Source organism: Plectropomus leopardus, chromosome 11 (genome assembly GCF_026936395.1).
Source record: "Plectropomus leopardus strain MGB_pleo_1.0 chromosome 11, ASM2693639v1, whole genome shotgun sequence".
NCBI lineage: Eukaryota > Metazoa > Chordata > Actinopteri > Perciformes > Serranidae > Plectropomus > Plectropomus leopardus.
This window is the reverse complement of record NC_142186.1, coordinates 1,139,548-1,167,009: the sequence shown is the minus strand read 5'-3', so window position 1 is coordinate 1,167,009 and position 27,462 is coordinate 1,139,548. Positions and strand designations below refer to the sequence as shown.

At 40.0% G+C, this 27,462-nt stretch overlaps 1 protein-coding gene across 1 annotated transcript; it reads right to left on the bottom strand.

The window, feature by feature from the left end:
- Positions 1-22,419: 22,419 nt before the first annotated feature.
- LOC148188179 (uncharacterized) lies at positions 22,420-27,131 on the bottom strand. Its single transcript, XM_088084875.1, has 4 exons — positions 26,790-27,131; positions 26,476-26,631; positions 25,449-25,544; positions 22,420-22,725 (listed from the first exon to the last, which is right to left on the bottom strand). The coding sequence occupies exons 1-4, from the start codon at positions 27,129-27,131 to the stop codon at positions 22,420-22,422; spliced, it is 900 nt and encodes a 299-aa protein (XP_087941001.1).
- Between the last annotated feature and the right edge of the window lie 331 nt (positions 27,132-27,462).

The window sequence follows — 27,462 nt, the reverse complement described above, 5'->3', positions numbered from 1 at the left end:
TAGGGAATTACAGTAATTCAGCCTAAAGGTGACAAATGCATGTACTAATTTTTCAGCATCTGTCTGGGATAGGATATGTCTAATTTTTGCGATGTTATGCAAGTGAAAGAAAGCAGTTCTTGAAGTTTGTTTTATATGGGAGGCAAAAGATAAATCTTGATCAAATAATAAAACTCCAAGGTTCCTTACAGATGTGCTAGAGGCCAAGTTAATGCCATCTACAGACACTACATTGTTAGAAAGGGAGTTTCTGAGGTGTTTGGGGCCAAGAACAATAACTTCAGTTTTGTCTGAATTCAACATCAAGATATTACGGCTCATCCAGGCTTTTACGTCCTTAAGACATGTTTGAAGTCTAGATAGCTGATCAGTTTCATCTGGTTTCATAGATAGATACATTTGTGTATCATCAGCATAACAATGGGAATTTATGTGAGTGTTTTCTAATAATGTTGCCTACAGGAAGCACATATAAAGTAAAAAGAATTGGTCCAAGCATAGAACCTTGTGGCACACCGAAGCAGACCTTAGTATGCATGGGTGATTGATCAGTGATGTGAACAAATTGGGAACGATCTGATAAGTATGATTTAAACCAGGTTAGTGCTGTTACTTTAAGGCCAATTAACTGTTCCAGTCTGTGCAGCAAGATTTGATGGTCAATGGTGTCAAAAGCTGCACTGAGATCTAAAAAGATTAAAACAGAGATCATACCTGAATCAGAAGCAATCAACAAGTCGTTATTAATTTTTACTAGTGCCATCTCTGTACTATGATGAAGTCTAAAGCCTGACTCAAAGTCCTTGAATAAACTATTATCTTGGAGAAAGTCACAGAGTTGATGAGCAACCACTTTCTCAAGGATTTTAGAAATAAAGGGGGGATTAGATATCGGTCTATAGTTAGCTTAAATCTCAGGATCGAGAATGGACTTGTTTAGAAGAGGTTTAATGACAGCTACTTTAAAGGACGCATTGATTATATCTAATAAAGAATTGTCTAATAAGGGTAAAGCTTCCTTAAGTAGCTTAGTTGGGATGGGGTCTAGCAGGCATGTTGATGGCTTAGATGCAGAAATCAAAGAAGAGAGTCGGCGAAGGACAATGGGGGAAAAATGTTCCAAATAAATTCCAGGCCTTGCTGCCATATCCAGGCTACGTGTGTCCGGGGTCAGGTCAGTTAAGGACAGGAGGTGATGGATTCTATCTCGAATAGTTATAATTTTATCATTAAAGAAACTCATAAAGTCATCACTGCTGAGGGCCGAAGGAATACAAGGCTCTATGGAGCTGTGACTCTGAGTCAACCTGGCTACAGTGTTGAAAAGAAACCTGGGATTGTTTTTATTTTCCTCAATTAATGATGAGTAATAGTTTGCTCTGGCATGGTGGAGGGCCTTCTTATACATTTTAAAACTATCCAGCCAGACTAAACAGGACTCTCTGAGGTTGGTTAAACACCAATTTCTTTCAAATTTTCGCGGTTTGTTTCAATTTGCTGATCTGGGGGTTAAACCATGGAGCTAATTTTTTTTGTTTCATTATTTTCTTCTTGAAAGGTGTAATAGAGTTGAGAGCTGATTGCAGTGTGCCGGTAGCATTATCAACGAGACAATCAATTTGAGAATGACTTAAGTTAGTAAGAGTATTCTCAGTCACTGTAAGACATGGTAATGATGTCGATGCAGAAGGAATATGTTCCTTAAATTTAGCCACTGCTGAATCAGATAGACATCTAGAATAGTAACTCTTGCTGAGAGGATTCTCAGGGAAGACTAATAAATCTTCAATATCGTTGCCGTATACTAGGACAACATCTAGGGTGTGGTTGTAGCGATGGGTGGGTTTATGTACACACTGACTGAAGCCAACTGAATCCATAAGTGTGGAGAAAGCAGAACTAAAGCTATCACTATTAATATCCATGAGAATGTCCCTTAGGATAATTATTTTGTCTGATTTAAGCACTAAACTTGATATAAGCTCAGAGAATTCAGATAGAAATTCAGAGTATGGGCCGGGGGTGCGGTATACTATAACAAATATAATTGGCTGCAGTGTTTTCCAGTATGGATGAGAAAGACTAAGGAAAAGGCTTTCAAATGAACTATAGTTTAGCTTAGCTTTAGGCTGAATTGCTGAGCTTGAATCAAAAATAGCGACTCCCCCTCCTCGGCCAGTGTCGCGCGCAGCATGATTATTTATATAACCAGGAGGAGTGGATTCATTCAGGCTAACATACTCATCAGGACAAAGCCAGGTCTCAGTGAGGCAAAATAAATCAATATGAGTATCCAATGTTAAATCAGTGACTTAAAGAGCTTTGGTTGATAGGGATCTAATGTTTAAGAGTCCGCATTTAATTCTCCTGTTATGATGGTGTTTGACAGGAGATGTATTAATCTTTATGAGAATTTTTGTACAACTCCCCTTTTATTTATTTTAGATTTAAACAAAAGAAGTGGTCGGGGGACAGACACCGTTTTTATGACATTTACATTATGGGTGTGTGACTGTGCTAGAGGAAGCTTAGAGAAGCGTGTAAGACTGCGACTCTGAACCCTGGTCCCAACTCTGGGATGTCATGGCTTTGGGCTTCTAATAAACTTGGCCAGATTCCTAGAGAGGAGAGCAACTCCATCCAAAGTGGGATGGATGCCATCCCTCCGGATAAAACCAGGTTTACCCCAAAAAGTGTGCCAATTATTTACGAAGCCCACATCATTTGCTGGACACTTCCTTGACAACCAGCGGTTGAGTGATGATATGCGGCTCATCACTGGTCACATTGGGGAGGGGTCCAGAGAAGATTACGGTATCCAACATTGTCTTTGCGTACTCACACATCGACTCTATGTTAATTTTAGTGACCTCCGATTGGCGTAACCCGGTGTTATTGTTGCCGACGTGAATAATAATCTTACTGTATTTACACTTAGTCTTAGTCAGCAGCTTTACATTTGACTCAACGTCGCCCACTCTAGCCCCAGGGATTCATCTGACTATGGCCGCTGGTGTCACTAACTGTACGTTTCACAAAACAGAGCTACCAATGACCGGGGTTGTGTCCTCAACGGGTGTGGCACTGAGCGGGGAGTACTTATTTGAAACGTGAAGGGGGGGTGGGAGGTGTACTGTGGGCTTCGGCTTACTATGCTTTGCTTGGCCTAGCCTCCTGGCTGCATGGGGGTCGATGGGGGACGGCTATGTTGGTCCGCACAGGCTACAGGGGACTTGCTAACTATCGCAGCTTAAGAGGGATTTTCCATGGTGCGGAGCCGCGCTTCCAGATCGCTAAGCCTCGCCTCCAGCGCACGAATAAACTACACTTGTTACAGTTACCACTATTACTAAAGGAGGCAGAGGAGTAACTAAACATCTGACACACTGAACAGGAGAGAACAGGAGCAGGGAGAAGCCATCGCTAACCAGAGCTAAAGCTAAAGTAGCTAACGAGCTAACAGTGAGTGAGCGGCTGTGTGATTAAACAGAATACAAAAACCGCTGAGAGGAGACAGCAGTGAGTGTTTGTGTAAAACTCAAGTAAGAGGCAGCCGAATTAAGGAGCAAGTTAGAAGATTTGCTGGTAATCACACGTAGGAGCAGCACAGAGATGCTACCAGAGGCACAGACAAAAGAACAAAAAGAGGGAAAGTATTAATTTTACAGAATGGTACATTTTGGCAAGATAGTGACTTTATAATGAAATATTGGTATTGGCCAAATTGATTTCTACTGATATCACTTAAACTTAAATTTGTATTTATTCACATTAAAGTGACAAAGTGAACATGTACAAAACATCAGTCTCAAGTTGAAGTATTTTTCTTATTTTGCAGAGCACTAATGACTATTACACACACTAAAAAGCATTGTATTTCATGTCTCCATCTGCTGGTGTGCCATCATGATAAGAGTATGCAGAATACGGTGTTAATTCCATTACAGAAAAGACTTGATGATCACTAAAATTAGTTGAGGAAAAATGCATGTATATATATATATATATATATATATATATATACACAGAATTTTTATTAATAATCTGAATATAGAATGCACCTGAAGCTGAAGCTGTAAACTCATAGTAATGATTCCTAGATGTAGTGGAGTAGAAGTATTAAATAACATAAAAATGAAAAACTTACAAGTACAAGTACCTCAAAAATATGCTCAAGTACAGTACTTGAATTAATTATTTGGTTACTTTTCACCTTTGTGTGCTTAGGTATAACTATGATGAAATTAGTGCTTATTCAGCTGGATGAATGGTGATCGGCCCTCTCTGTGAAAGACACTCAAACACATTTTGTCTATTGCCTCTGCAGGACCGCATTGTGTATTACCACTTCTATGATGACCATAGGAACCCACAGAGATTTAACATTTAACATTCTTGATGACTGTCACATTAAACATGATTGAGCTAATGATTGTCCATAAGTGCTGAAAAGTGATGGTTCATGTAAGTAGAGAGGAAGGGGCTTCAGCCTGTAGTGTTGTTTAGATGAAGAGAATCTCATTGAGAAGATGTGAACCTGGAATGATGTTTTTACACACAGTTTGCTGATGACAGGATGTGAGAGCAGGTGGAAGGCAGAGCCTGTTGCTGTATGGTGCCTATTAACTGGAAAAGCAAGAATGTTGAATATTACTTTGGTGTTTGACTGGCTCCAGCTGTCCGTCTCTTCAGTGTCTGAGAGGCCACCATACTGCGGAGAGGCTGTTCTGGTTTATAGAAAGAGGACGCAGTATTGACCTCCCTGAGTGTAAAATTCCATGTCTGTTGACAAAACATGTCCTCCTCAGCCCCCCTCTGCCAGCCAGGCTGCTCTAAAGCATCCCCCTCCAGAAACGCTCCTTTCACTTCACACATTTCATTTGTTTTCCAGGCCCCTTAACCACCCAAGCAGAGCTGTGACGAAATCCCAAATAAACATAGCATCTGAGACAGAGGGATGTATCTGGGACAGAAAGTTGTCCTTTCTGTGGGGAACAAAGCAAAACAGATTCTTCTCTGCTGTGCAGCTGTAGCTCGCAGTCATACCATCACATTGTCTCCAGCAGTGCAGAGCAGAAGGCTAAACCCTGGGCACTCCCGTCAGGTTCCTGCCACACAGAGTAGGTCCTGCAGTGTACTCACATGTTCGTTTGAGGTTAGAAACCCCCATTTCCTTCTTGATTCTAATTATTTCAAAAGCAGCAAAGAGAACCAAACCTGTTGTCATTCCCAGGTCATCAAACACCGACACTTTGTCACACCCCTCAGTGACACACAGGGAGCTCTTTAGCGCCTCTATGTGACACAGCACTGAAACACAGTGTAGCATGTAGTCAGTATTCTGAAACTTACACATTAGGTTAGGGAAACAAAATTACTAGGTTATGTTTAGGAAAAAAAACAAAGTTTTGGTGTTATATAAGTACTTGTGTTACGTAACGTGACATAAATACATTACATTGGTGAGTGAACTGATCATGGCGGCAGGTGATTGTGGCTTTTCGGCAGGTACTGCTGCCTCAACTCTCCTAAAACAAACTGCATATGGGACCTGGGACATGGCGATCGTGTTTCAAACACATCAAATCCGAGGAATTATCACAGCTAGTGATCTTGGCCCTCTATCTGTTGGTTCTCATTGTCACACAAATGTGGGGTAACTGGTCTGCTGTATGTCAACGCTCATCACCACGTCACCTCACCGGGACACCTCGCCGTACCACTTGATTCGTGAAATCAGTACATCATATATTCCAACTTTCTGAATGATGGAAAGCACCTGCCCGGTGTAGGCAGCGTGAACAGTGTGGACAGAAAACAACCCGAGTCCCAACAAAACTGCGTAATTCCATATTTTTTTGTACCATCCTCTTGCTATATGGAGACATTCACTTAAACTCCGGACCTGCTGACACTTGGCAATCGCAACATGTGGATCCTTTGCAATTAGCTGTTTCCCATGGACCTGCAGCAAAACCGGTGATCTACTGTGACGCTCTTCCCGTAGGATCGCGAGGTAACAATCCTCCTGACAAACTCAGTGTCTGAGCATGATATTGGCCAAATGTTGATACAAGCTGGACCATGTATCAAGACAAATGCTCCACAGACTACCACCTGCTCTCTAAACAACATCAAACAAAACAGTTTGAGACTGTTAACCAGCCTAGCGTATTATGGAGCCCAAAAATAAACCGAAAGGCATCTTTGGTGGGAATTTAAATATACGTAGTGTCATATCAAAGACTGAGCAACTTGAACATTTATTAACAGATTCCAACCTTGACTAGTTGTGTCTCACAGAAATGTGGTTAACTCCTACAACTCCTTTATCTGTATTTAATGTCCCAGGTTATAAGGTGTACAGATAAGACAGAAGTAAAGCGAAGGGTAGTGGGGTTTTGATTTATGCTAAAGAGAGCATTCAAAGCAAGCAAACTGATATTCATGAAAGCACATTGGAATGTGTGGGGGTCACTATTACATTATCCTCTGAAATGTCTTTTGTTGTATTTGCAGTTTATCGACCTCCTACTGCTACAAATGATTTCTTTGATGGTCTATCTGTTATTCTTAAACAACATGAAGGGAAAGAAATTATACTTATGGGTGACTTCAACTTATATTGGCTTGACACAGCATGCAGGAAAAAGCTGAAAGATATTACCAAAGCATTTCAGATACAAATGATACAAATGATAAATATACCCACAAGAATAACAAAAGTCTCCAAAACCCTACAACTTGATTACTGGTTTGTAAGATCATAATCTTACACTAGCTGCTAGGAAACTGACAAAATCACAATGTAGGAATCAAAATTCAATGAAAAATAACCCCAATATATCTTTTATTCCAAAGAAAGATTTAGCACTCATTGAGAATGAAATAAAGCAAACAAACTGGAGTAACACTATTGAAAATAAATCCTGTGAGCAAGCGTGCAATGATTTAATGTCAGCTTTTCAACTAAATTTTATCAAAATATACAAAAACAATGGCCAAGAAATCTAATGCAAAACAGAGTCTGCCTTGGTTTTATAGTACTCTTTGGGAGTTAATGAAAAAAAGAGATGCCTCTCTAAAAAAGATTCTAAAATTGGGATTGATAGAGCCTTGTATTCCTTCGGCCCTAAGCAGTGACGATTTTATGACTTTCTTTAATGATAAAATTATAACTATTTGGGATAAAATCCATCACCTCTTGCCCTTACCTGACCTGACCCCGGACACAGACAGCCTGGATATGGCAGCAAGGCCTGAAACTTATTTGGACCGTTTCTCCCCCACTGACCTTCATCGACTCTGCACTTTGATTTTTGCGTCTAAGCCAGGGGAGCTCAATACGTCGATCACGATCTACCAGTCGATCGCAAAGGTAGTATTGGTAGATCACATGACATTAAAAAAATAGACGTAAATAGACGTGTCTTTTTTTTTTGCGATAGGCTTGACTCTAGTCTATAGTCCAGCCTGTCAGTTGATTGACATACAGGGCAGCCAGTCAGATGACAACTGAATTTTTCTGACCTTTAGGTGACCGTGCATGTGCAAACAACGGCGCTAAGAGCAGCAAAACTAACAAGCTAGTCAGCGAGTTACCTCCAATTTTAAGCCCTCGATTTTTTCTTTTAAACTAAAGAAAGCTTATGACCATCAAAAATGAGTGGGGTTGCTGGACCAAGTAAGAAGACAAAAACGTATCACTTTCATACGGAATGGGAGGTGGACTTTTTTTTCACGATGTCATTTTGTAAGTGCGTTTGCCTCATCTGCCAGTCTGCCATCGCAATACCAAAGAAGAGAAATGTGGAGCGGCATTTTCGGACTGTTCATGGAAAATACGACACCGACTTCCCGCCGAAAAGCGAGCTGAGAAAGAGAAAGGTGAATGAACTAAAATCCCAGTTGTCCGGACAGCAGTCATTTTTCACACAACATACTTCAAAAGCGAAAGCCGCCACCGAAGCATCGTTCCGGGTGAGTCACATCATCGTTAATAACAAGAAGTCCTTCCAAGACGGAGAGATGGTAAAAGAGGCATTCGTTGAAGCAGCTGACTCATTGTTCAGAGACTTTAAAAATAAGGCAGAAATATTATCTTCAATCAAAGCTCTGCAGCTGTCAAGAAGTACAGTTACACAGCGGTGTGAAGCCATGGCTGAGGATGTAACCCAGCAAATGTGGAAGGACATCGGAGATTGTGAGTGTTTCTCACTGCAGTTGGACGAATCTACTGACGTGAGTGACACAGCCCAGATGTGCATTTTCATTTGTATGGTGTTTAGTGATATCACTGCAAAAGAGGAGCTATTAACAGTACCTCCCATGAAAGAACACACGCAAGGAGAAGACATATTTCAGTCGTTTAAAAACTTTATTGAGAAAACTCAGCTCCCAGTATACAAATTGGTGTCTATCACCTCGGATGGAGCACCCGCAATGGTTGGCCACGTGAATGGATTTATTGCCAAGTGCAAGCAGGACAATGCTTTCCCAGACTTCTTGAATTACCATTGCATAATCCACCAACAAGTGTTATGCGCTAAAATGCTCAACATGAAAGAGATCATGGATGTGGCAACGAAGATCGCCTGTTCTATTCGAGCCAGATCTCTTCAAAGACGATTATTCTGTACACATCTGGAGAAGGCTGACTGCAACCACTCTGAGTTGTTGCTACATACTGATGTGAGATGGCTTAGTCGAGGGAAATTCCTGCAAAGATTTCGAGAGCTCTGTCCGGAGATTAAGGAGTTTTTCTGTGTAGCTGGACATGCAGAATACAAGCAACTAAATGACGGTCAGTGGCTGTTAGACTTGGCATTTTTAACTGATCTGACAAACATGTTGAATGTCCTTAATCTAGAGCTGCAAGGAAAAGACAAAACAGTGATCAATATGATCAGCTCAGTTAATGCTTTCAAACGAAAGATGCAACATCTCTCCTCAAAGCTGCAGCACCATGATTTGTCAAATTTCCAGAACCTGGCGTCAGAGCTGGAGATGCAAGGGAAGGCCTGTGTGCAACTTGACAGTGCATGCTACACGGAGCAGATTGACAATTGTCTGTCGGAGTTTGACAAACGCTTTCAAGACTTTTCTTTGCTTGAGCCAGTCGCTACATTCATATGCTATCCTTTTCGGGAAGATGCTGAGGTTGATTCACTTGCATCAAAAATTGCAACACTGTTTTACCTGAACTCTTCTGGAGTGGAAGATGAGATTTTGACTCTTCAAGCCGACATTGAGCTGAAGTCAAGAGCTCATGGACAGTTCTGGAACTTACTCACAGAGGTAAAGTACCCTAACATGAGGAAATGTGCTACCTCCTTGACTGCATTATTCGGCTCTACTTATTTATGTGAGTCAGCCTTTTCCCACATGAAGGTCATTAAGTCCAAGTACCGTTCCACCATGACTGATGAACATTTGGAAGTGTGCTTGAGGCTGGCTGTCAGTAGCTACTGTCCGGACTATGCATCCCTGGCTGATTCAATTCAGTGCAAGTCATCAAAGTAAACTCAGGTAATTACAAAAAATGTTCATAGTTTATTATGTTGTGTTGTGCAATATTGGCTCATGCGGTTATGCCAGGTACATCAACATACATTGTACACATAAAGAATCCTCAATATATTTGAAAATAGATATATGTTTTGCATTGTTGTAGTGGGGTAGATAATTGTGACTTGGTCATTTTATAAGTAGCTCGCATGCTGAAAAAGTGTGAGCACCCCTGATCTAAGCCATCAACATGCCTGCTAGACCCCATCCCAACTGGGCTACTTAAGGAAGTTTTGCCCTTATTAGACAACTTTTATTAGATATAATCAATGCGTCTTTATTAACAGGCTATGTACCTCAGTCTTTTAAAGTAGCTGTCATTAAACCTCTTCTAAAGAAGCCCACTCTCAATCCTGAGATTTTAGCTAACTATAGACCGATATCTAAACTCCCCTTTATTTCTAAAATCCTTGAGAGAGTGGTAGCTCATGAACTCTGTGACTTTCTCCAAGATAATAGTTTATTTGAGGACTTTTAGTCAGGCTTCAGAGTTCATCATAGTACAGACGTATTTATTCTGACACAGGTCTGGTCTCTGTTTTAATCCTATTAGATATCAGTGCCGCATTTGACACCACTGACCATCAAATCTTACTGCACAGACTGGAAAACTTAATTGGCCTTAAAGGAATGGCACTAGCCTGGTTTAAGTCATACTTATCAGATTGTTCCCAATTTGTTCACATCAACGATCAACCCTCCGCACATACTAAGGTCTGCTTTGGAGTGCCACAGGGTTCTGTGCTTGGACCAATCCTTTTTGACTTTATGTATGCTTCCTCTAGGCAACATAATTAGAAAACACTATAAATTTTCATTGTTATGCTGACGATACACAAATATATCTGTCTATGAAACCAGATGAAACTGATCAGCTATCTAGACTTCAAATATGTCTTAAGGATGTAAAAGCCTGGATGAGCCGTAATTTCCTGATGTTGAATTCAGACAAAACGTTATTGTTCTTGGCCCCAAACACCTCAGAAGCTCCGTTTCCAACAATGTAATTTCTCTAGATGGCATTACCTTGGCCTACAGCACAACTGTACGGAACCTTGGAGTTCTATCTATCAAAATTTGCCTCCCATATAAAACAAACTTCAAGGACGGCTTTCTTTCACTTGCAAAACAACGCAAAAATTAGACATATCCTGTCCCAAACAGATGCTGAAAAATTAATACATGCATTTGTCACCTCTAGGCTGGATTACTGTAACTCCCTATTATTTGGTTGCCCCAACAAATCTCTTAGGTCTTTCCAACTGGTGCAGAACGCCGCTGCTCGTGCTCTAACAGGAAGCAAGAAAAGGGATCATATTTCTCCTGTTTTAGCTTCTTTGCACTGGCTCCCTTTGAAATCCAGGATTGAATTTAAAATCCTCCTCCTTACTTACAAAGCTCTAAATGGTCAGGCTCCATCCTATCTGTCGCAGCTCATAGTTCCTTACCAACCCTCAAGATCACTGCGCTCTGAAAATGCAGGGTTACTTGTGGTTCCCAAAGTTTCCAAAAGTAGGATAGGAACCAGAGCCTTTAGCTACCACGCTCCTCTCCGATGGAACCATCTTCCAGTTTTGGTTAGGGAGACAGACACCGTTTCAACTTTTAAGGGTAGACTTAAGACCTTCCTCTTTGATAAATATGATATGATAGCTGAGCTCCTTTTCCTTCTTTCAATGCCGCCATCTGAAAATCATGCATGTCTGTTAACTGCATTGCCATTTGCAAGCTTAGCTTAGCAGCAGTAGTTTAGCTTAGCCTGACATCTGTGATAGCCATGTGGTACTGTCACTACCTGGGGCTCACGATTATGGAGCCTGGGTCTGTTGAACTGCACTACGCCAATCCTGTTGCCTCTCGGGAGCGTTCCTGCTCCCTTGTTTTCTAGTTTTCCCGGATCCTGGCCGTAACCTTGGCTGTGCCTGACCGTGGTGATAACTGTGCTGATGCTGTGACCCTGCCTTTGGTTGTGCTCCTGCTGTGGCTGTACTGATACTGTGCCCCCCGCTGGTCCTGATTGTGGTCTGGTCCTGGTTGCGCCGATGCTGTGATCTTGCCTTTGGACACCTCCCTATAAAAATATGCATGAGACTCTTATCATCACCCTCAATATCATCATAGAGTGCAATTAATAATTTCACACCTATCGTTATTGTAATATGACGTGCGTCTCTTTCTCTTTCCTTTTTTGCCATGATTGTATTTCATTTGCTATTTACGACATCTATTGCTCGTCTGTCCGTCCTGGAAGAGGGATCCCTCACTATCCTCTACCGCTCTTCCTGAGGTTTCTTCCTCTTTTTTTTCCCCCGTTACAGGGGTTCTTTTTGGGGAATTTTTTCTTGGGTGATGTGAGGGTCTAAGGGCAGAGGGATGTTGTACACTGTAAAGCCCTCTGAGGCAAACCATGTTTAGTGATAATGGGCTCTATAAATAAAACTGACTTGACTTGACTTGATTGCCTAATTTATAAAAGTTTGAGAAACAAAGTTACAATGCATCTTAGAAAGGCAAAGGCAACTTTTTTTCTTGAAACTATTAGAAATGCAAAAGAAAACAGTACAAGACTATGGAAAAGCGTTGGCAAACTAATAGGAAAGGAAAAGTACAGATGTGACAGCATACAGCTCTAATACGGTACTACTCAAAATGACGAACAAATTTTAATGAATATTTTTTAAACTCTGTTGAGTTTTAAAGATGCTTTCAATCAAAGATTCTGAATCCCTTTATGAATATGATGAGGTCAGCCCTTAAAACCTCTTAAGCCCTGGCCATATTTTCAGAAAAAAACGCCTAAAAAGACATACCCAAAGTAAATAAATTACTACACTATAAAAAAGTTCATATGCATGTTCTTGGTGTCCCTGGACATCTAGGGACTTCAGAGAATATATTCCCAGTGTAAAAAATGTTGTATCTGTCACTATGCCTGAGTAAATTGGAATAAACCAGAGGAGAAATGTGAAATTTCTATCCTCGCCTGATTTCCCCCCCTATTTGACAGAGGATAACACTATGCCAACAATGATTCCATGCAGACAGATTGCATTGATTACCTTCAGCAACTCCTTGACTACATATTTACCAAATGTGATAGAATTTGAACAAAGGGCAAAGCCTCCACACAGGTTTTAGTAAGGATATAACCAGGCGGACACTTACTTTGCCACAATTTGGCACACTTTGTGCCAAATTGTGCCAAATTGATTACTTTTCACTTCCAATGGAAACTGGCTGGAAAATACAACTTATGTCCATTAGACTAGTATACTGCCATCTACTGGAGCTTTTGGATATAAAATTTACCTTGTGTCTCATCAATTTCTACCATTGTGCACAATATATGTATATTTATATATATAATATAAAATAAATGAAAACAACAACAAAATGAATTGCCCTGCTTTATACTGTACTGTGTTTACATATAATAAAATCAAATCAAACTATTTATATTTATATACCACTATTTATATAGCACTTTTCATACATAGGAAAATGCAACCCAAAGTGCTTCACAAGATAAAAACAGAATAAAATGACGAAGCATACAACAATAAAAAATGAAAGTCTGCTCCTCCCACACACACGCCCACACTCCCACTCACACACACCTGCACACACACCCACACTCACACATACAGTAAATAGACTGGTAACATGGCATGGAACTGAGGATATAAAATAAAATTATAAGGGTGTTCAGTAAATTCCAGTTCTGAGAAACACTGGGTGTTTTATCTTCAATCCACACAAAAATTAGCCATTAGAAAGAAATACTTACTCATGAACGGGATCCATGCTAGCGTAATAATGCCTCTTCCTCCGAGCCGGGCATCAAGCAGTTACTCTCGAGTCAGACGAGTCGGCAAAATCAACGTCCGAACCTCCCTGAATCTCGGCCAAAATTTCCGCCATGTCCCTCTTTGAATTATAATTTTTCCGTGCCATCGTTTAATGAAATTGATGGAGTTAATGGACTTATGGAGCTAATGACAAACTAAACTAACAACAGGTTGTGACGGGGAGTTGTCGCCAACTTGCGTCCACTCTCCGTTACGGCGCACTGCAAAGCATTTACGCTGCTACCTTTACGCAGGGCTTTAACCTCTGCTGGGTATTGTAGAAAGTTAGGTGTCATTCGATTCAGTTGCTCCCCTTTCAAAGGACTACAAAAATGGCCGCACTGCACTGTGTTGTACGACGATGCAAGGCATTGATTTCCACGGATCGCACGTTTTAAAATCCACGGATTTCACACCATCAAGGTTTAAAATCATCTGTAAATACTTTTGCACTGAAATGCACATCCAACCTTCTTTTGTGATCATTAGAGTATAAAACTTTGATCAACAATTGAAAGTAAACACAGTTGTCTTGTTTACTACTTTTTTTTACTGTGTGTATTACTTCCGGGATTTCTTCGGCCCACCCGTGGGCCGACCGGGCCTTAAGTTACCTGAAATCTCTTACGATAGCATTATTACTCTCTTAAAAAGGAAAAACAAGGATCCATTACTCTGTTCCCCAATGATTCCTGTTTCACTTCTGAATGCTGATTATAAGATAATTGCAACAACTAGACTCAGTCACACAGGGTCTTATACACCCAGACCAGACAGGGTTCATGCAAGGCAGGCTATCTTAGGATAACCTCCACAGATTTTTTAACGTCATATCACATATGCAAAACAGCAGCTTCCCCATGGTGGTAGTAGGGTTAAACGCAGAAAAGGCGTTTGACAGAGTAGAATGGAGCTATCTGGTGGAAGTGCTTCATCACTTTAATTTTGGTCCTGTGTCCATATCTTGGATTAAGCTGCTTTATCAGTCACCCAGATTTCTGATCCTTTTTGCTTGGGGCAAGGAGCTCGACAGGGGTGCCCACTTTCTCCGTATCTGTTTGCTCTTGCATTAGAGCCTTTAGCAATAAACATCAGGTCCCATTATAGCATTGTCGGAGTTACCATCGGAACGGAATCATGTTATATCTTTGTATGCGGATGACATTTTACTGTATTTATCACAACCAGAGCAATCATTCCCAGCTGTATTGGAACTACATAAAAAAAAATTGAATAGTATGTGGCTTTAAAGTCAACTGGGAGAAAAATGGAGTAATGCCTATATCTAACTTGCTCATTGCAGAGAAGATTTAAGTGGAAGTGGGCCGAGAAACACATTAAGTACCTGGGAGTGATCATTTCAAATAAGCTGGAAGAAATATTTAAGACTAACTATACGCCAGTACTTCATGACATAAAAGGAGATCTTAAACGATGGCAGACACTCCCTGTATCTCTCTTAGGACGAGTGAATATATTAAAGATGTACATCTGTACTTTTTTGAGGATCCAATCGTTATTCTTATCTTTTATTTGGAAAGGTGAAGTCGCAAGAGTCTGCATAAGCATTCTTTATCTTCCCTATGAATGAGGTGGGTTTGAGTTACCCAATATAAAATTGTATTACTGGGCTGCCCAGTTAAGACAGCTGAAATAATGATTTACTCAACCCTGTGCATGGGTTAGAATAGAAAACAGCGATGTCTCACCTTTGGATTTAAGTTATGCCCTTTACTGTGGAGTGAAAAACCTTAGGAGACTCACAAGCAACCCAATTATACTCAATTTGGTGAGAATATGGGACTCTGTGCGTATATCAAGTCAAGTCAAGTCAAGTCAGTTTTATTTATATAGCCCATTATCACAAAACATGGTTTGCCTCAGAGGGCTTTACAGTGTAGTGCAGTTCAACAGACCTAGGCTCTGTAATCGCGAGCCCCAGGTAGTGAGAGTACCACATGGCTATTACAGAGCTAAGCTAAGCTTGCACATGGCAATGCAGTTAACAGACATGCATGATTTCTGATGGCGGCATTGAGAGAAGGAAAGGAGAAGGAATATCTCTTTACTTGAAGAAGCCTCTTTCTCCTTAGTGACCCATATGGAATAATACAGCATCGCCTTCCATATTTAGTGATAATATCTCTAAACAGTGGGCAGAAAAAGGCTTCACAACATTTGCCAGTTTGTATGATAATGGAACTCTTCTTTCATTTAAGCAGATCCAAGAAAAATATGACATACCTACATCACAATTCCTCAGATTTCTGCAATTAAGAAGTTTTATTCAGTCTACTCAGCAGACATTGTAAGAACCAAACCCATTGGTAACAGAGAAGATACTAAGACAATCAGCAAAGTCAAATAAATTCATGTCTAAACTCTACCAAGTTCTGCTAGAGGCTTACCCAGAGGACACCCAGGCTACTAAGAAAAAATGGGAAGTTGACCTCAAGGAAGACAGATCTGTGTCAATGTTCAATCTGGATCATACGATTGGAGTCACAAACTTTTACACATTTGGTGAGCTGATTGTGAACTTAATATGTACTTATTTCTGTTTTTTGTTTTTTTTGTTTTCCTTTATCTGTAAGCTGCATCCCATGGTTTTGATTGTATTGTTTGTTTTGTTATGTCTGAGGGCATCCCTCACACAACCATGTGCTGTATATGAGCCTTGCCCTGCAGGGGTGTGTCAAGGAGAGGGCATGGTCTTCTTAGTGGCCCGGACCAATCTATATTAGAGGGAACAATGAGCAGGCTTCTGTGGGGGGGATGTTTTATTTCACCGTGTTGTCTGTCTTGCACTGTATTGTGAAAAAAAAGGAAAAAAAACTGTGCAAAAATTGGGTCGGAATTTTCCAAAAATCCACCCTCCTCAACCTTTAATTTGGGACAGATCTGCCTTTATTATGACAGCTACAAATGATAGAAAAGTTGAAAAAATCCTCTTAAACCTGACAAACACTATAACCTCCCCTTTAACTGAATTAATAAACAAATCGATTAATGAGAACACTTTGAAGCCCAGTGCTTTGAAAGCTGCTCTAGTAACACCTGTGTATAAATCTGGTGACAATCAGGAGGTTAGTAATTATAGACCTAAATAGCATCCTCCCAGTCATGTCAAAGGTCATTGAAAAGGTTGTAGCAGAACAACTTATTGCTCACCTTGATTCCAAGGCTTTTTTACATTCTATGCAATTTGGCTTTACGAAAAAACATTCTACCGAATATGCATGTTGCTACTCCCTTGAGGTTATTAAAACAAACCTAGACAAGGAAGAGTGGCGGGAGCCACAAGGGTCTCTTAGGACTGCTGCTTTTCAGCTTATATATTAATGACCTCCCATGTGTATGTAATGATGTTGATTTAGTAATGTATGCTGATGACACTGTGCTGTATGCCCATGGGAAAAATGCTATTTAGGTTGCAATGAAATTAGCAAAAGGAATGCGTTAGGTTGTTGAATGGCTATATAACTCCTGTCTTACCTTAAATGTTGAAAAGACGGTAACCATGTTTTTTGCCAATCGGCACAATCTGAGGGACTGCCCTGACATCTTAGCAAATGGGCAAAGAATCACAAATGTCAATGAATTCAAATATTTGGGTGTTACCCTTGATCCAACCCTTAGCTTTAAAGATCATGTTAAAAGCTGGGTAACACACTGGATTTCAACTTCGCAAACTTTAGACACATAAGAATCTCTCTTACTGTTGAGGCATCTAATATCTATTGAAATGCAATGATTCTTCCACATTTTTTGTACTGCATTACAAGTTGGTCTCAGGCATGTAAAACAGCCTTAAGACCACTTGACAGGTGGTCCACATCATTATATAAAAGGGCCCTTAAGATCCACGCTAAAAAAAAAAACACGTCAGCATCACCAAATATAATCAAATATAATATTTTAAATTTCAAAAATTTGATAATGCACTCAAATCTTTGCCTACTCTTTAAAATCACTCATAATACCGCCTTTAAAAACATTCGTTACACTCAGCTCAGAAAAAACAACAAGAGCCACTCGGTCAGCCACCAGGGGAGAGTGCAGTATTCCAAAGCGCAAGACTTCATTAGGAAAATCATCTTTTTCTTTTGTAGCCATAAATCAGTGGAATACTCTTCCCACAGAGCTAACATAAACCAACTTTTAAAACTTTTCATGTTTAACTAAATGTTGGATACTGCCACAGCAAACCTGCGCACATTTGTGATTCAGTGTGGGGGAGGCTCAGGAGTCAGGATTGTACATCATTATGCATATCTAATTTATTATTTATTTTTTAATCTTGCGCTTATTTGTGAATATTAGGGGGTGGAAGAGGGCAAACTGGTTTTAGGATGTGGGAATGACTTTGCCCTCAAATTTTTATAATTTTGTGGCTGCAATTTTGTACAAATTTGAGATTTGTCTTGATAAGTTGGGGTGGGATATGGGGATAATAATAATTGTAAAATTTTATGAACTGATGTTTTGTATTTTATTTCATCAAATTCTGTCATTTATGTATTTATTTATTCCACCAACCTGCCCAGGGACTACTACTAAAATAGCAGCTCTGCTAGAACCTGGTACAATGCATCTGTCCTTGTTTTATATAAGGTTAATGTTAATGTTGCTCTTTATACTACATCAGGTACTCTCAGCGTCAAGATTTGCTGAAGGTGGGGTTTTACATTAGAGTTACTTAAAAGTGTGGTAGATTTTATAAAGACACAAAAGGGTGCCTGTGGTGGATATCACACATGGAGTGGTGTGACATAGTGTTATTTGACCACCTGGGAATGCCTGAAGAGCCAGACTTAAACTGTGCATCCATGTGTGCACAGTTGCTACCACATGTACCCTGGATTCTGTTCACCCTCAAGTGTGTCAGGACGACAAATAAGGTCACAACTGATGTGACACAAACTTTTGTAGAGAAACTAATTTGAGCATGTCACTGCTGATTTTTATAAATGTGATCTTATCATAAAAAAATATAGTAACCCCCTTGAGTGTCAAAGTGATTTTTTTTTACTGTTGGTCCTGATCTGTGTCATCTGTGACACCACTGCCATGATCTTTAAAACTGAGTTCACCATATTTGGTTACTGCTAGGTTTTTAAGCTTTTCTCGACTTTTATTTGATCTGGACTCCAGATGCTTGCAGACCAGCTGTTTTAGGACTTCAGCACACACAACCACAATCTTAGTTTTGTCCCTGTTCATTTGACAGAAATTTGCTGCCATCCAGTCATTCATCTTTTTGCCAAGCAGCTGACTAGGGAGTATATGGGTTAGAAGTGGTCAGCTCATATTGCAATGAGAAGCTACGTGTCATTGGCATAACTGTGATAGCTGATGCTTTTATGTGCTAATAAAGAAGCTAAGAGGGAGGAAATATTGGAGTGGAGTGACTGTTACACAAGAGAACCATGGTAGACGGACCCACTGAATTTCTTGGCCTTTCTAGCAAGATGCTGTGAGCTACTGTACTAAATGCAGTACTTGGTATAATTGGTTGGAAATGACAACAAACCGTTATCTCCTGTGCTGTAGTCCAGTCTTTAGTTGAGCCACCTATTCAACTGACCTCCTGTTTATATTCAATTGTCACTTTTATCTAGTCATACACACTATGCCTCTATTTGTCCCTTCGTTGTGAACAGATTTAGTTTTGACAACTGATTCTGTCGTTATTCTTGGGATGATAGTCTCTATCTGCACTCTAGGCCCCTATAGTATTCCTATATTTACTTGGGCCCCTAACCCCTTACTTATTGTATACAACCCTCTTATTATGTTCCTGTTAAATCTCTGCTTGGGGTTTTGAGAACCTCCTCCACTCATTAACAATTCGACAGTGTTTGACTGTCAGGATATATTTGCTCCAACTAGAATCAAACAGCGGGAATGGAGTCTTCATTCTGCATGAACGGTCTGTCAAGAAAAATTTCTGAAACACAGACTAATTGAATTCCTTAAGAGCTTTCTCATTATGTGTGTATTCAGTGGAGGAGAGCCAGGGCTACAGTACATTCTTTAACCTCTTGATCTCAGATTTTTTCCTCTCATATTTAAAGTTGTGTTAGAGTATGAACAATGTTCACTTTAATACTCAACAATAACTCATAATGTGATTGTTCTTTTAGTTTATTCCTCAATTTCATGAAACAAGAAACAGAACCCTGCCATGTCATACAACCCAAAGTCCTAAATACTGAGCCCCCACAGGCCCTGACAAATATGGTCTCTTGCATGGGGTGGACTCAACAACAGTTAAGTGGGACACAGCAGGAAACCACACGTGGGCCATTACACAAGCAGCTGCAGCACCATCTGAGAGTCATGGTGACCTGCATAGAATCACAAATTTCTTTGGAGCAGTTTGTTTATTAGCTAGAACTTTCATTGAGAACTGTTCACTGTGTAATCCAGAGCAACCACAACGTGAGCTTTTTGAGCTTTTCAAGTTGAATTTTCTGATGCTTGAAGTACTATTCAGATCCATTATTTAAAATGAAAACAAATTATGACAGCATGATGGAGTAATTTCATAATTACATGAGGTCCTCAGGTAATACTAGTCCGGTATAAATAGGGCTTAAGTGTTTTTAAAAGGGAAGGTGATGTAACACAGTGATAAACTGTCCCAACTTTTTGGATGTGTTGCATCAAATTAAGAGTGAGTGTATATTTAAAAAAAACAAAAACAAATAAACAACCCGCCCCCCCTTTCTCATTTATCAGTTTGTTCAAAGAACATCTTCTGTTTGTACAGTATTAATTGATTATGAAAAGGATTTGCAAATCATTGTAGTCTGTTTAACTCATGTTTTAGAAGGTAGAAGGTAGAAGGTAGAAGGCAGATTTACTGGTCACTTTTTAAACTAACATTAAAAAACAAAATTATCCTTGATGCTGCTATACATCTTTGGAGTTGAAGGTTGAGTTGATTAAAATCAGAGCCCTTTAAGAGAGAATGGCATCATCTCCGTTCACTCCAGTGGACCGTTTTTTCACAGCAATGGCGGAAAGTGGAGGCAAGACAAGGCAACTTTATTTGTATAGCACATTTCATACACAGGGCAATTCAAAGTGCTTTACAGAGTAATAAAATCTAAAAACATAATAAAAGATACAGATTTACAATAAAAGAGAAAGAGATAAGATATACAAGTTGAAATCAATTACGTAATGATTAAAAAAGTGCAGAGGTGCAAAGATAAAAAGTACGGAAGCCCTAAGCGGACGTGTTTTTTTTTTACAAGCCGTTTTCTCTATATAACGAGATATTATCTCGTTATAACAAGATATTATCTCGTTATCTCGAGAAAATGGAGTTTGTTTTCCTGAGATATTATCTCGTTATCTCGAGAAAACGAACTTTGTTTTCCCGAGATATTAAGTTGTTATCTCGAGAAAACAAACTTTGTTTTTTGGTTTGTTTTTTTAAACTTTATTGAATGAACGTCAGAAGAAGAAGTGGCGGGTGGATGATGTGACAGCAGGTGCCGTGCGGTGTTCAGCTCGGACAAATGCGTGCAGGTTCTCGCCCTGCACGTACTAAAAAGCACCGGAGCAACAGTATAATAATCTAGTTTTGATTACTGATGAATTTGGGTGATGTGTTCCTGTAATAATCATCTTACCTTGCGCATTTGTCCGCTGAACACTGCACGGCACCTGCTGTCACATCATCCACCCGCCACTTCTTCTTCTGACATTCATTCAATAAAGTTAAAAAAAAACAAAAACAAAGTTCGTTTTCTCAAGATAACGACTTAATATCTCGGGAAAACAAAGTTCGTTTTCTCGAGATAGCGAGATAATATCTCAGGAAAACAAACTCTGTTTTCTCAAGATAACGAGATAATATCTTGTTATAACGAGATAATATCTCGTTATATCGAGAAAATGGCTTGTAAAAAAAAAAAAAACACGTCTGCTTAGGGCTTCCATAAAGATCATTTTAAAAAAATATAATAAAATATAATAAATAAAAATATAATAAATTTAAATTTCAAAATAAGTTAGTTAGTCAGCAGGTGGAGTAGGCAGTGTGAAAAAGGAATGTTTTTAGCTTTGCCTTAAAAGTGATCAGAGTCTGGGCTTGACAAACCTCATCTGGGAGATTATTCCAGGTTTTTGCAGCATAATAACAAAATGCTGCTTCACCATGTTTAGTTCTGACTCTTGGGACGCTCAGTAGGCTGGCCGCTGATGTTCTGAGGATCCTTGAGGGTTCATATGTCACAAGCATGTCAGAGATATATTTTGCCACTGAGCTACATATTGATTTGTATACAAGCAGCGAGATTTTAAAATCAATTTTCTGAGTGACAGGTAGCCAGTGTAAGGATTTTAGAACTGGAGTTACACTCAGAAAAATTTTGAACCACTCAAAAAATTGAGTAGATAAAATTACAATGTGAGGTAGATGTAACTGAAAATGAGATTATTATTTAACAAAACAAATCTGCTACATTTACTTGATGTTTTTAACAGAATTTAATTAATAATAGACTATCAAATATCAGAATGAATATGTTCTATTTACTTAATGTTTTAAAATGTATTTTCTCTTTAATCTACTTTAGTACTTCAGGTCAATATATGAAACAAACAAAAAAAACAAAGCAATTCTACACGCCAACATTTTTCATTTATTTGTCTTTTTATTATTTATTATTATTAGTATTTGTCTACTTTGACAAATATAAAATATCAACTTTATCTCTGAACAGAGTCTGATTGAGATTTATCAACTTGCATTTATAAACTCTGGGTATATTATCTACTGGTAGTTTGGTTTTCAACATGAGCATATGAGCATCCGGCTGAAATGAATGCAGCACATGGCTGAAATGCACCAAGAACGACATTTTGATGACATTAAGACTCTTATGTAAACATTAACCACAATAAACTTCTATACTTCGGTCAGGTAAACCTCGCCAATGAAAACTTCCCTCAATCAGAGAGCATCTTGCTGAACAGTAGCCAGCAACTACATACAGAGGTAATTCTTCAGTCTTTGAACTCTGTTGGAAAGGTTTCCAGAATCCAGCTCCAGCAGTACTTTCTGGAATACCTCAAAACTGTATTTGAGGTTCTTGGGGTATCGCAGATCTAATGCATAGGTCAGTCCCATCAGATAGCAGCAGGCTCTGCTAAGATCCCCAAGACTGCTGAGGACGGTGCTGCCCTCAATCACTATGCCGACATCAACTGACCCATCTTTCTGCAGCAGGTAAATCGTCATCACTTCATCTGCCAACTGCTCTTGAACGCTGGCTGATCCATCTGCAGCATCCTGCAGACATTGTAAAGATAACTATTAAGAGCTCACTTTCAACCTGCATGTCACAAGACAAATACCACCTACTAACATAAAAGAGCAGCAAGTCAAGTCAAGTCAGTTTTATTTATATAGCCCATTATCACAAAACAAGGTTTGCCTCAGAGGGCTTTACAGTGTACGACATCCCTCTGCCCTTAGACCCTCACATCACCCAAGGAAAAACTCCCCAAAAAGAACCCCTGTAACGGGGAAAAAAAAGAGGAAGAAACCTCAGGAAGAGCGGTAGAGGATAGTGAGGGATCCCTCTTCCAGGACGGATAGACGAGCAATAGATGTCGTAAATAGCAAGTGAAATACAATCATGGCAAAAAGGAAAGAGAAAGAGAGGGGGAGAGGGGAGAGAGGAGGGGGGGCACAGAACAATAGAAACAGATGCATGTCATATTACAATAATGGTAGGTGTGAAATTAGTAATTGCTCTCTATGATGATGTTGATAGAGATGATAACAGTCTCATGCATATGTGAAAGGGAGTTGTCCAAAGGCAAGATCACAGCATCGGGCGCAACCAGGACCAGACCACGATCAGGGCGAGCGGGGGGCACAGAATCAGTACAGCCACAGCACGAGCACAACCAAAGGCAGGGTCGCAGCATCAGCACAGCTATCACCACGGTCAGGCACAGTCAAGGTTACGGCCAGGATCCAGGGACACTAGGAAACAAGGAGCAGGAACGCTCCCGAGAGGCAACAGGATTAGCGTAGTGCAGTTCAACAGACCCAGGCTCTGTAATCGCGAGCCCCAGTACCACATGGCTATCACAAAGCTAAGTTAAGCTTGCACATGGCAATGCAGTAAACAGACATGCATGATTTCTGATGGCAGCATTGAGAGAAGGAAAGGAGCTCAGCATATCAGAGGAAGTCCCCCGGCAGGTTAAACCTATGTCAGCCTAACTATGGGCTGGTCCAGGCAACCTGAGCCAGCCCTAATTATAAGCTTTATCAAAGAGGAAGGTCTTAAGTCTACCCTTAAAAGTTGAAACGGTGTCTGCCTCCCTGACCGAAAATGGAAGATGGTTCCATAGGAGAGGAGCGTGGTAGCTGAAGGCTCTGGTTCCTAACCTACTTTTGGAAATTTTGGGAACCACAAGTAACCCTGCGTTTTCAGAGCGCAGTGATCTTGAGGGTTGGTAAGGAACTATGAGCTGTGACAGATAGGATGGAGCCTGACCATTTAGAGCTTTGTAAGTAAGGAGGAGGATTTTAAATTCAATCCTGGATTTCACAGGGAGCCAGTGCAAAGAAGCTAAAACAGGAGAAATATGATCCCTTTTCTTGCTTCCCGTTAAAACACGAGCAGCAGCGTTCTGCACCAGTTGGAGAGACCTAAGAGATTTGTTTGGGCAACCAAATAATAGGGAATTACAGTAATCCAGCCTAGAGGTGACAAATGCATGTACTAATTTTTCAGCATCTGTTTGGGATAGGATATGTCTAATTTTTGCGATGTTACGCAAGTGAAAGAAAGCCGTCCTTGAAGTTTGTTTTATATGGGAGGCAAAGGATAAATCCTGGTCAAATAAAACTCCGAGGTTCCTTACAGTTGTGCTAGAGGCCAAGGTAATGCCATCTAGAGAAATTAAATTGTTGGAAAAGGAGCTTCTGAGGTGTTTTGGGCCAAGAACAATAACTTCAGTTTTGTCTGAATTCAACATCAGGAAATTACGGCTCATCCAGGCTTTTACATCCTTAAGACATGTTTTGAAGTCTAGATAGCTGATCAGTTTCATCTGGTTTCATAGATAGATATAATTGCGTATCATCAGCATAACAATGGAAATTTAAGGAATGTTTTCTAATTATGTTGCCTAGAGGAAGCATATATAAACAGGACATTAAGTGGAGAAAAACACACTAAAAACATGTCAGTTAGGTTCAGTGGTGGCTGGTGGTGAAATTGATTGGGGGGGGCTAACAAATAAATTATAGCCACAGAATAAAGTAAATAACATCCTCTCACTCACACACACACACACACACACACACACACAGAGCTGTTTGCAATTTTGTTCCGACGAATACAGCGATTTCGGTGCTACTCAAGCTAGCCATAGTGAGCAACACACTTCCTGTTATCTTCACAAAATAAAAAACTGAAATAAAAATAAAACACACACACTTCCACATTTTGGAAGTTCTTGTGATGTTTTTTGTACAAGTGCAGCCAAAGACCAGGCTGAAGAGAGAGGGACAGCAGAGCTACTCCGTTCAGCTGCAGGTGAGCCAGGTGGAGAGTGCAGCCTCTTCTTTTTTTTTTTTTCAATGCCGACATGAAGCACAAGCACACAGACATCCATTTACGTTGTCGTCTGACATTCCTTCACGGGGACTGCCCTGCATTACTGGCACATGTCCTCCCGTGTACCTTTTTGCTGCTAGTCGAATTCTGCACGCACATGAGCATTCACACCATAGCCACGCACAAAAAAATGTTAATATGAATATTAAGGATTAATCAATAACTGATCATTCATTTTCCTGATGATGAATCGAAAAGATTTCTTCAAATGGCCATCCCTAATGTCCACAGCTGCTTTATACCATATGGAAAGTAACTTCTTCTTTGTGTGCGGTAAGGAAAAAATTAACTGTACTGCAGCTGTGCACTCGAGATTACATTTGTTAAAACCTTAAAACCTTTAAAATCATGAAAACTACAGTATTATACTAACCTCAAAGTCCTTGAATAGGGCACTAGCATCTTCTGCAAGATAGTCAATAAGGCATTGGATGACAACCTCCCTTGTCTGCTCAATGGGGATTCCACTCTGCCGAACAGAAAGTATTTCAACTAATAAAATGCAACGCTACACAGTGAAGCAGAGCTTTGATTCATTGGAAAAACTTAAGTGTCAAACCTTTCAATTAAATTTATATTAGAAAAATTGAAAAAAAAAACCTGAAGTTGGAAAGTAGTGATGTCAGAAAAAAAATAAAACAGAAAATTTTTGCATATGACAAGGCAGAAGCCAAAGCAGGTGGATGAATATAAATGGATATTGTGGTGCGGTGTGCAGAGAATGTGAGAGATTGAGGGACAGAAAACTAAGGAAGAAAAAGTAAGAACTGTTAAAGGGGCTGTATGTAAGACTGTGGCTAAAACTGTTGCTGGAGTCAAATTCAAAAGAATCAGTACTGCAACTACCAGCAGTCAGAGGAATGAAGCAGCAGTACATCTATATCTGTTATCACAGTAATATCTGTTCAGGTTTCTGTAGCTTAAGCAGGTTGGATGGATAAATATTTAGCTTTTTACTCTGACTCACAGTAACTACGAGCAGAGTTCACGTCACTCAGGTGATCTGCGGGTTATTGTTTCACTTTCACTGCCCTGACATCGTGTCTGTGCGCGCAGCGCTGACACACACACTGTAACCCCGCATTTACAGAAGGCTTTTTGTCAGATCAGTATTTCAAATGAACATAATTTCTTAGTCTTTGATGACATATTGTGTGATTTTATATTTACTTGATGTGCATTTCATACATACAGCTCCTTTAAGGAAGACTGGGGGATAGGATGAATAATGAATAGGAGGGAGAGTCAGAGAGGATAAAGGTAAGTTGTCTGATTTGGATATTAAAATGTAATTATTGATGGTAATTAACTTATCGGAGAGAAATGTGAATGAGACAGGTGGAACTATGATTATTGCAAGTAAGGTACAAATTGAATAGGTGGAGGATAATTTTTAATACCTGAAGTAGAACACTCATTTGTGCTTGAATTCTTGCCCCTACAGCGCCTTTCTTTGCTTGAAACAAGGACAGCAGTTTCGGTGTATACAGGTCCAACATCTCCATGAATTTTGGCTCAAGATTCTGTTTTGTGAGCCTTTGAAACTCTGCGCTAACCTGAAAGAGAGATATGAAAAAAGAGACAAAAAAAACGGTGACAACAAAAAATTAAGTCCATACTTAAGTATAACTGTATAATTGTGAAACATACAGGTTTTCAGTCCATAATGTGTTGAACACTCTGCTACAACAATTCAACAATTCCAATTACTCACTTGTGAGACATTAAACAAGGTAGGCCACCTGTCCTTGATGTCACTGATGCTCATCTGTAGGTTGACAACATCATTTCTCCTGTGTACAAAAGTTCTGCACATCAAGTCCTTGATGACTGTACTGTCCCGCTTCTTTGATTTGGCGATTAGTTGGTTTTGGTTCAGCTCTTGTTGTTCCTTACTGTCTCCTGCAGGATAGTGTGGAAGAAATACCACTTCTCCTTTCCGTGCTTTCTTTATGTTCTTTGCAGCAGACCTGTCATTAGGGTGCTTGTTCTTGAGGGAGTTGCAGGTAACCTCAGGAAATCCAAGGTTCCGGAGCTTCGACCTATAATTTCCCATCTTGTACTTAAGAGTATACATCCACCCAAGCCAGCCGTTACGGCTGCCTAGCTCTGTCAGGCATGGATGCTTTCTGACTAAAGCCTCTGCCACCTCACCAATCTGAAGGCCTGTGGGGTAGGGTGTGTAGCTGTACATGTAGTCAGCTAATTTTTCCCTGATTTCACATCTGATCGGAATACTGTTCAGCACAGTACCATCTTTGAGAAAGTTTTCATTGGCATTCCTCAGTATTGCCTCTGTGGCCACAGAGAAAAGTGGAATGCTGATTTGCTTTGGCCATGATGTCGTATGAGAGCTTGCACGTGGGGATAGGATGATAGTGTCTTGT

Bases quoted from the DNA above. Each gene is read 5' to 3' on its own strand.
- LOC148188179 (XM_088084875.1), bottom strand. From the start codon at position 27,131: ATGGGAAATTATAGGTCGAAGCTCCGGAACCTTGGATTTCCTGAGGTT. The intron at 26,632-26,789 runs GTGAGTAATTGG...TCTCTCTTTCAG, and splicing joins CCTTGTTTAATGTCTCACAA to GTTAGCGCAGAGTTTCAAAG. The intron at 22,726-25,448 runs GTTAGTATAATA...CAATGTCTGCAG, and splicing joins CCCTATTCAAGGACTTTGAG to GATGCTGCAGATGGATCAGC.